This window comes from Coptis chinensis, chromosome 8 (genome assembly GCF_015680905.1).
Source record: "Coptis chinensis isolate HL-2020 chromosome 8, ASM1568090v1, whole genome shotgun sequence".
In the NCBI taxonomy this organism is placed as follows: domain Eukaryota; kingdom Viridiplantae; phylum Streptophyta; class Magnoliopsida; order Ranunculales; family Ranunculaceae; genus Coptis; species Coptis chinensis.
In genome coordinates, this window is record NC_141463.1 from 11,757,511 (window position 1) to 11,768,685 (window position 11,175).

The following is an 11,175-nucleotide window of genomic DNA, read 5'->3' on the forward strand; positions in this document are numbered from 1 at the left end:
TAGGGATTGTTTAGATTAAATGGTTTAAATGTCTGTTTTGTTTCAATTGTTTATTTCTTTGTTTGTGTTTGTAATGGTGTGCACGTGTGGCGTTGGTTTAACAGTAATATGGATTTCGATAAAAATGACAAAGGACCAGCAGCCCACCACTTGATTTATAAATATTGGAGATGTTTTGGTCAATGATGTTGGAAATAAGGTTGGATAGACGCCCACCAAGATAAGGATAAACCACTGAGTATAGGACTCTATCCTATCTAATATTAGATGAGTATAGGACTCTATCCTATCTGATATTAGATGAGTATATGACTCTATCCTATCTGATATTAGATGAGTATAGGACTCTATCCTATCAGATATTAGATGAGTATATGACTCTATCCTATCTGATATTAGATGAGTATAGGACTCTATCCTATCCAATATTGAGGAGGTGGGAACCTCTATAAATAGACCCCCCACCTCTCACATATTAATCATCCGAACAACAAGAAAAGCTCTCTCTCCTTTAATGGCAGCCTCCAACATTTGCTAAAGTAGAAGCCAGTAATTTGTGGAGATTCCATAGGTGGTATCCTCCCTAGCCATTGTCAGTTCTTGGTTCTTGGTTCGTGAAAAAAAGTTGCTTCCCGTTCGTGGTTGGAACTTGACTCCAGCAAAGTTAAGAAGAAGAAGATCTTGAGTGTGCCAAGAACATCTTCTCCTGTAGATCAAAGCTTGGAACTTCAAATTGAAAGCTGTGACCAAGGTACGATATTCTGTTTCCGCTGCACTATTTTATGCATGTGGTATAACGTAATTGTATATATCGTAGGAATCATGCATGGGATATCGATAAAATCTTACATTGGCATCGAGCCAGTTTTCCATGGTTTGCATGCTTTTGTTTGCGGTTTTGATCTTGTGATCTACAATTTTTGAAAAACTGCGGTTTTTTCAAAATCTTTTAATTAATTTTTAAATAATTAGGTTGTTTAAAATTAATTAGATATTGCTTAATTTTTTTTGCAAAATAAATTATTTATGGGAAATAATTAGTGGAAATTTTTTTCTAGGAAATTTTTTTTCTTAGAAATTTTTACATGGAAATTTATTTCTGAGATAATTTCTCAATAAATTTTAGGATTTTTTTTTCACATGTATTTTTCCACAATTAAAAATTGACATTAGGATGTTTATTTTTACCATGTAGTAATTATTTGAATCTGGATTTTTACTATTGCATGTATATAAAATTGTTTGTTTTCTATCAACGGTCATATGAAAACTAAGGCACAATGCCTAAGTCACATAGACCCGAAACTTGTAGGAAAACTGAACCAGATCTTGGGAGACGGGCTTCCAAGAAACGCATGACTGCTAAGCAATATAGGAGAACTTTCAAGAGTATTGTCTTGAAATCTGATAAGATAGAGACAGAGCCACCATCACCAGAATATACACCAAAGAACCCCAGTCCTATTCAGGATAGGAATGAGGCTCGACCACTTAAATCTCTCCTACATCAATTATGGGACGATGCTAAGGAACCAAATCCATATGATGTGTCATCAGGGTTTATTTTCCCACCTCACGGGGAAACAGAGGAAGTGGCTAGTAATTTTCAAATGGCTGATAGTGACTGTGAGGATGAGGATGAGGATGACTCCCCTAGGCACCCAGGACGCTTCTATGTTCATGGTTGACTAGCTCTGTTTAGTTCTACATTGTTTTTTGAAAGATAGGAAACTCCTTTTTGTAGAAACAATTTTATGAAATGGAAATTTAAGTAGTAGATTTTTTTGCATATTCTATGTTATTGATAGTCAAATGCATTGATTTTATTTAATGGCTAGAATCATGCTAGTAGATTATCATGATCATCTCATATGTGAAAATGTGGATTACTTAGATTTAATTTAAGAGATGATTCTTATTCGTAGTATCTTATTTTTGGAATTCAAACTTGATAGAATGGCACCCGATGGAAAATCCCGTTATTGATGCTACCTGAAAAGGACTTGTTAAACGATAAGAATTACAAACTTTGGTCTAGGAAAGTTAGGCTAATTCTGGCAGATAGGAAGGTCATTGATGTAATAACTGAGACAGTAGCAGAACCTACCGTTGAAGGATTAACACAAGTTGCTTATCTTCTTTGTACTTAAAAAGTACAATGAGTATACAAGCAAAGATAATGTTGCCCGAATTGCCATACTTGGCACCATGAGGAATGACTTCATGATGCGGTATGATGGCCTTGGATCGGCTAAAGAGCTATGGGAAGCGATAAAAGGCGGACCTTGGGGGTACGACGACTACTCATCGTACCGAGGAGGCTACAAATGAGTTTTGACAAATTTATCAAGCTGCCCCATACCTCTATGACACAACATTGCGGTGATGAGAAACATGGTTCTTTGAAGTTAGCCCAAAGCGAGCAGTCTGTCAAATGAACAACAAATTCAAGCTGTCATTAGGTCTTTACCTAAAACTTGAGAACAATTTTGTCTTATCTTGACGCATGACAACAGTATCACAAACTTTGCACAGGTGCAAAGGAAATGTGAGCTTGTGGAACAAAGACTTCTCAATGAAAAGCCTGTTGTTCAAACTGAAGCAAATGTTGTCAACTCCAAAAAGAGGAAGGCTCCTTGGAACAAGAAAAGTGGAAAAGGGAAAGGCAAGGAAAAGGCCAAGCCTAACCCACAACAAAAGAAACCTAGGAAGTCGATAGACATGACTAGTGTTGAATGCTTCTGTTGTCATCAGATGGGACACTATGCTAGGGCATGTCCTTCTCCTGAGGTGAGTTTTACTTTAAGTACTGTCAATGTGATAAGTACTGTCATGCTGTCTGATTCATCACAATATTGGATTGTAGATTCAGCAGCGAGAGACCACATAAGCCGGGATAGGTCTCTATTTGAAGATTTCCAGAAACTTCCACAAGGAACTCGGAGAGTCCACATAGGAAACCAAAGTGTAGCTGATGTTTTGGGCACAAGCACTTGTAGGTTGGATTTTGCGAGTGGGAGATCCATCCTTATTGAAGAAGTACTCTTTGTACCCTCAATTAGGAGAAATCTTTTATCAGTTTTGAAATTACTTTAAGAATCCTATGTGTTTAATTTTTCCCAGAACTCGCTTGAGATATTTTTAAATATATGAGTTTGATAGGTCATGCTTATTTAATGAATTCTTTTATGACATTACACTTAGCACAAACTGAAGTTTTTATGTCTAAAATGGTTGGTTGCCAATTGTGGCATGCTAGACTAGGACATATTGGACCTGATGGGATAGACCGCTTAGCAAGGGGAGGGTTGTTAGGTAACTTAACCTCTGTTAAAATGGAAACTGCGGAAAGTTGTCTTCTTTGGAAAAGCCACCAAGAAACCTTTTGGGAAAGCCCAAAGGGCAACTTATCCTTTACAACTTATTCACTCGGACATATCCGTGGACCAATGAATGTAATGACAAGGCATGGGGCTTTGTATTTCATTACCTTCACAGGATGACTATACACGTTATGGGACCGTGTACTTGATGTCTCACAAATCGAGGCCTTGGACTGTTTTAAAAGTACAAGAACCTAGTTGAGAATCAACTTGATAGGACAATAAAGGCCTTAAGAACCGACATGCGGGCGTGAATATCTTTACGATGAGTTTAAGGAACTCTGTGAAAATAAGGGTATAGCTAGACAGACTAACTATTCCTTATACCCCTCGAGAATGGTGTCTCTAAGAGAAGGAATAGAACCTGCTTTGGACATGGTTAGATCTATGATGGCTCAGGCTAACTTGCCTATCTCATTTTGGGGTGATGCATTGTTAACGGCAAAGACATACTTAACCTAGTTCCTTCAAAAACTGTTGACAAAACACCCTATGAACTATGGACTAGTAGACAACCCGTTTTTTGAACTACCTTAGACCATGGGGGTGTCTTTGCCTTTGTCACTTCTCAAAATCGAGAATTTGGAAAGTTGAGTGCTCTGGAAAGAAGTGTATCTTTATAAGATACGGTGAGACTTCTAAGGGGTATGTCTTCCTGGGGAGGATACTCAAGGGCATGTCACGAGAAATAGAAGCACGTAACGTCCGATTCTTAGAGGATCAATACCCAATGAGGGGTGAGGTTGATAAGGATATACAACTTTCACGAAGTTGATAACCTTATAGCTGGCGATGAACAAGCGAAGATGAAACTTTCATCAACCACGATTCTAGTAACAATGGCATTGGTAAAATGATTGATCAATCCCAACCTCGTAAGAGTGTTAGAGGCCATATCCCCAAACGCGTCGGTTTGAGATTGAAGGGGAGATAAATATGACCAATGCACTTACGAAATATCGATGAACCTAAAACGCGTTAAAGGAGGCTATTTCTGGGTCCAATACAAGTAAGTGGATGGAAGCTATGAAGGAAGAATTGGAGTCGATGAAGAAAAACAAAGTATGGGACTTAGTTGATCTACCTCCAAACAGGAGATCTATTGGGAACAAGTGGGTTCTCAAGATCAAGAAAAATGTGGAAGGGAACATAGACAAATTCAAAGCTAGGCTTGTTGCAAAAGGTTACACCCAAAAAGAAGGAATAGACTATGAGGACACCTTCTCACCAGTAGTGAGATTTGCCTCCATACGTCTCCTCTTGTCAATGGTTGCCCATTTAGATTTAGAGCTTTACCAGATGGATGTCAAAACTGCTTTTCTCAATGGAGAATTACAAGAGGAAATCTATATGGATCAACCCACGGGGTTTTTTCAATCAAGTGGTCAGGAACACAAAGTGTGTAAACTGAACAGATCCATATATGGTTTAAAACAGGCCTCTAGACAGTGGAATCTGAGATTCCATGAAGCAATGCTTCAAGACAAATTCGAAATGGTAAATGAGGACCATTGCGTATATGTCAAGACATCTAAAAATGGTTTTGTGATTCTATCTCTATATGTGGATGACATTTTGTTAGCAGGTAACAATAAGGCATTGATAAATTCCACTAAGGAGTGGTTGTCATTAAACGGGAAATGAAGGACATGGGTGAAGCTAGTTATGTCTTAGGAGTTAAAATAACTTCGGATCGGCCCAAACGCTTGTTATCTTTGTCTCGGGAGACATATATCAAGAAGGTTTTGGAAAGATTCAACATGGTGATTGTAAGCAAGTGGATCTCCCCAAGAAGTCTAGGAGAGTCTTTGAGTTCTAAAATGTCTCCCAAGAATCCTATTGAAACTCAAAGCTATGAAAAATGTACCATACTCAAGCCGTTGATGGAAGCCTTATGTATGTAATGTTGTGTACAAGGCCGACACATCTGCTATGCGGTTGGGTTAGTATCAAGGTTCCAAACAAAATCGGGTCGCATTAATTGGAAGGTTGTCAAGAAGATAATGAGGTATCTAAAAGGCACCGTGGACTACTCACTTGTCTACCAAGGGAAAGATCTTAAGCCGATTGGGTATTCGATGCCGATCGGGCCGGAGACCTTGATGAGAGGAAGTCAACTTCGGGATATACCTACATAATGAATGGAGGTGCTATATCCTGGAGCAAAGAAGCAAACTTCCATAGCACTTTCAACTATGGAAGCCGAGTATATTGCATGTTGCTCGCCACGCGGGGTGAGGTCGTGTGGCTCGACGATTCATCAAACACTTGTCGGTGTTCTCAAGAGTTGTTGAACCGGTTCACATCCGGATCGACAAAGATGGCTGCTCTTGCATATGCTAAAGATCCAAAGTACCATGGAAGAACCAAGCATATAGAGTTAAAATACCACTCACGCACGACAAATGATACTGAAGAAGAAAGTGGTTCTACAACATATATCCACTGATCAGATGGTTGCGGATCCATCGACCAAACCTATTCCAAAGGAACTCTTCATTGCACATGTAAAAATGCTTGGGTTAAAGAGGATGTGATTATGTTAAGAACACTTTGATGGTTTAATGAATAAAAAGTGCATTCTTTCCAGATCGATTGCATTCTCATTATACTGTTTATCATCTCATATGTATGTCAGTAGGGTTGGTGGTTCACTCACATGAACAAATCACTTCCATTTTAAACAGTGGGAGTTTAGCTTGACAAGTCACTAAACCTTATAGGAAGGGTGGACCTAGTGCGAGTCATGCCCCCTTCTTATAATTGGATAAGAAGAAACAGGCTTCATAGGGAAGATTCTATCTAAACCTACAAACGGTTGTTGCCAAGTGGGAGCATAGTATCCTTGGAATTGTCATTAGGGATGACAACACTTGCATGGTATGAGTGGACATACAGATATCTATTGTTGAGTAAACAAATTAGATACTCTTGCCATGACATGTTTTCACACAACATGTGTATAGTTGACCACCTAAGAGCAAGAAAAGAAATATCCCTAAAAATTCTTGCTCTATGAGCTCTATTGATATATTTTTTGTTTAAAATATATCGAATGGTACCCTCCTTGAACTTTTGACCTTGTCAAGAAAATAAGAGGACTACTCGTAACTTTGGTTTGCTCCCCACAAGCTCTTACTAAAAGGCTGACTGGATGCATACTGGGAAGTTGGTAGAACTCTGACGACAATGACTTGCGTGCAAAGGGTAAAAGAACTGAAAGTTTATCACACAATCACTGGGATTCTACCTGGCCAGGACAATTGATGATAATTGTGAATCATGTGATACGTTTTTGACTTTATGGTGTGGACTCATAGGGATGAGTGTTATTTGTCAAAGTGATGAAACAAACAGATCTTGGGGTATACACACACTCTCTCCGGATATTAGGTTTTCTGATTCATCTTCTTTAAGATCACTTTCATGGTAGATCACTGTGTCGTGCTTTTCATTGCGACTTGCTACTTCACAGATATCATGATACGTGTGCTAGGGTCACACGAACCATTTGTCGTGTGAGACACACAAATGGCTGAGCATTCTACTTAAATGCTTCTCTTAGAAACCTTCTTCGCCGTTGTGGGAGATGTTGGAAATAAGGCTGGATAAACGCCCACCAAGATAAGGATAAACCATCGAGTATAAGACTCTATCCTATCGATATTAGATGAGTATAAGACTCTATCCTATCGGATATTAGATGAGTATAGGACTCTATCCTATCGATATTAGATGAGTATAGGACTCTATCCTATCGGATATTAGATGAGTATAGGACTCTATCCTATCGATATTAGATTAGTATAGGACTCTATCCTATCGATATTGAGGAGGTGGGAACCTCTATAAATAGACCCCCACCTCTCACATATTAATCATCGAACAACAAGAAAAGCTCTCTCTCCTTTAATGGCGACCTCCAACATTTTCTAAAGTAGAAGCCAGTCATTTGTGGAGATTCCATAGGTGGTATCCTCCCTAGCCATTGTCAGTTCTTGGTTCTTGGTTCATGAAAAAAGGTTGCTTCCCGTTCATGGTTGGAACTTGACTCCAGCAAAGTTAAGAAGAAGAAGATCTTGAGTGTGCCAAGAACATCTTCTCCTGTAGATCAAAGCTTGGAACTTCAAATTGAAAGCTGTGACCAAGGTACGATCTTCTGTTTTCGCTGTGCTATTTTATGTATGTGGTATAACATAATTGTATATATCGTAGGAATCATGCATGAGATATCGATAAAATCCTACAAATGAGAAGGGACCACCAGCTCATTTGATTTAAAAAAAGAATAATCTAATCGAAATCTACTTTTACTTTAAATTGAGTATAAATATTCTAATGTATTAATAGGTGGCAGGTCGGGTCAGTTATTATCGGTTATCACAAATATTAATCGAGGACTGAACCGACCTATTCTGTTTTGCTATATTTGAAACCGAACTGAACCGTTATTATGTGGATAACCGAACCGAATGGCACGGGTTGGGTCGGTCGGTTTTTGCACACCCCTATGCTTCACAATCGTCTTACGATCCTACATACTATCTTGATACAGGTGCCTCAGCTCATATGGTAAGCAATTCAGCCCATCTTTCTCAGTGCACACCATATATTGGACCTGACTTGTGCTTCTTGGCAATGGTGATCAGCTCCCTATTACTCATACTGGTAACATGACATTTCCAATTGGTTACTCCAAGTTTCACCTTAACAATGTCTATGTTATCCCTTCTATGCGCAAAAACTTATTATCCATTGCTCAGTTTTGTTGTGATAACAACGTCTTATGTGCTTTTGACTCACCATTTCTACATTTATGATAAATCTAATGGTTGTCTCCTCTTTCAGGGCCAATGTAAAGATGGTCTCTACAAACTACCCCCGTTTTCACCTTGTTTCCAGGCTTTCCATGCATCTCATCAGTCTTCGTCTTTGTGGCACAGTAGATTGGGTCATCCCTCAACCAAGGTTATGTCTTTCTTAGGGTCGAATAAGTCATTGTCATCTGAGTTTAAGTTTCAACAATTTTTTTGTAAATGTTGTGCACTGGGTAAATCCACACAACTTCTATTTAAGATATCTAATGAAATAAGTGTTTTTTCTCCCTTTGCTCTTGTTCACTCTGATGTTTGGCAATCCCCTACTGTTTCACATTCTGGCTACAAATACTATGTTTTGTTTACTGATGATTTTACACACTTTACTTGGTTGTATTTTATGAAACATAAATTAGAGGTGTTAAGTCATTTTGAAAAAAAATTGGCCTACATAAAGACTTAGTTTTCATCAACTCTTAAGATTTTTCAAAGTGATGGGAGAGGGGAATTTGATAATGGAAACTTTAAGAAACTTTTCCCCTCCCTTGGCATTCATCATCGTTTTTCTTGTCCTCACACGCCTGAACAAAATGGCTTGGCAAAACGGAAACATCGCCACATTGCTGACATGGCCCGTACTTTCCTCTCGTCATGTTCCTTTGAGTCATTGGGTTGATGCGGTTTCCACTGCTGTTTATCTTATAAATCGTCTTCCTTCGCCTATTGATAAGAGCCCAAAACTGTAGTTTTAACCCCTTAACCATCATACTTTTAGACCAATTATGTGAGTAATAATTAATAGTTAATACTGATTACGTGTTTTTATGCATTTCAGGCTTCAAAGTCCATTATGTGCAAAAATGTGCTACTTTAGCGAGATAAAGGAGCAAAGGTCGGTTTCTAAGGAGTTCTGTGAATAAAGGCCAAGATTCAAGGAGATAAAGCCTTTGTAAAGCCCGTCCAAAAGAAAAAGTCAAAAAGTCACTTGTGGTAAACAAAGTCAAGTGAGAACTTCGAAGGCCGTATCTTTGGACTCAGACCTTGGAATTGGGATTATCTTATGTCAAAACGACCGGCTCAGAAAGAGCTTTCCAATGGTCCAAGCCTTGACCCAATCAGAGGAGCAAAAGTGGACGAAACATCTGTCGAAGCCAACTACAGCTGAAGAGCCTATTTTGGACTAAAGAAATTGGGTTTTGGGCCCGATTTTCCGGCCCAAAACATGGCTCCAAGCCCATGCACGATTTTTGGATCTGAAGCATATAAAAACAAAAGCTTAGCTCTTTGTTAATGGTAGATAGTTAGGTTAGGAAGCTAATGTTAATGGAGTTTAGGGTTAGAAAAAGATAGATCTAGATTAGTTAATTCTTAGTTTTCATTCCATTAATTAGTTTCATTATTTGTTTTAGATTAGTTATTTAAATCATTGAATATCATTCATTAGATAAATAAAATAGTTGTTAGTCATTCAATCATATCTTGTTCTTATTGTTCTATTAGATTTATAAAGTTAATTACTTATTCCATAATGACATGTTCTTATTATTGTTCTTGTGTTGGGAATGGTAGTATAGAAATTTCATATCAAATCATTACTCTCACCATTGTTCCTTTTGGTTTGATTAGTTGAATTCAATTTAAGTCTAGACAATTAAGAGTGGAACGAATCCTTACTCATTATGTTGCATGATTATGTTTTGAGAGTAAGAAGAATTGATTTAAACGTAAGAACGGTAGGATTACGTATTAGTGTTGTTAACATTAATATTAGGATTCTACGATTTTTACGGTTATCAAATGGCGCCGCTGCCATCTTAATCTCGTTCAAGATAAGAATTCAATTGCTTGAATCCAAGGGGCAATCCCCCATTCTCTACCCACCCACCCTTTTAATTTTTCATTCTTATTTCTTGAATTTTTGGAACTGTTCACTGTTTTAGGCATAAGGGCTGTGGATTCACAGAGAAAAACACTGTGGTGAAGGTATTTCTAAATTTTCGAAAATTCTAAAAATTTTCAAACATAATATTTAATGTGTTGTTGATTTACTGGAATATTTTCAGATTTTTCAAAGTTGGTTTACCTTGTGAAAAAAATACGATCTTTTCTGATCTTTGCATTTCAGTTTTCACACCGTATGTTCTTGAAAAATAGACGAGTAAGGTTACTTAGGGAGTTCTAAAAATTCTATAATTTTACAGGAGTATTTATCCTAAGTCAGGAGTTTGTAGCAAAAATTTGACGAGTTTTTGATTTGTTTTGACCTCCTAAATAGTAGAGTGTTTCTAGTGTGTTTTTGCAGTGTTGCAAACACTTAATATCTGGAACACCAGTCGATAAGGAGAGGTTGTAGAACTCCAATTGCTCTAAAGTAGGATCTGTCAAGAGTCTCCAGTAAAAATTTGGAAATTTTTGGCTTTGTTTTGATGGGTTAACCATTCGGTTGTTTGTATTGTGTCCGAAAACTGTTTCGCAAACTTTGCAGGGAAGTAGAGGGACTTTCATAGCTCCGATTGATCTGAAATTTTACAGACTACTTGATAGACGTCTTAGCAAATTACTGTAAAAATTTCAAATTTTTTGGAGTAAGATAAAAGGCCTAAAACTCGAAAACCCTAAGCGCGACCCGCGCCCAAACCGAGCGCGACCCGCGCTCAAACACTGGACATCTGAAATTCCTGAGGCGCACCTGCGCCCAAAGCAAGCACACCTGCGCTCAAAACACTGGAAGTGGAGCGCGACATGCACCCATACCGAGCGCGACCCGCGCTCAAAACACTGGAACTCGAAATTTGCACTGAGCGTACCTGCGCCCAAGTAAAGCGCACTTGCGCCCTCAGCTAATTTTGCAGGATTTCCACAGTTTTGATTCAAATTTTCAATTTTCAAGTTTTTCAGTGTTCTAACTTGTTATATACACTGAACACGCGTGAACAAGACGCTATTTATAAGCGAAGCAAGGACACAATCAGGTA

General features: G+C 38.3%; 1 protein-coding gene across 1 annotated transcript; it reads left to right on the forward strand.

Annotated features, from left to right (window-relative positions):
* The first annotated feature begins 626 nt into the window (after window positions 1–626).
* On the forward strand, window positions 627–1,900 carry LOC147479963 (uncharacterized). Its single transcript, XM_086578310.1, has 2 exons — window positions 627–751; window positions 1,276–1,900. Exon 2 carries the CDS (start codon window positions 1,281–1,283, stop codon window positions 1,686–1,688), a length of 408 nt encoding a protein of 135 aa, XP_086434436.1. The 5' UTR covers window positions 627–751; window positions 1,276–1,280; the 3' UTR covers window positions 1,689–1,900.
* The last annotated feature ends 9,275 nt before the right edge of the window (window positions 1,901–11,175 follow it).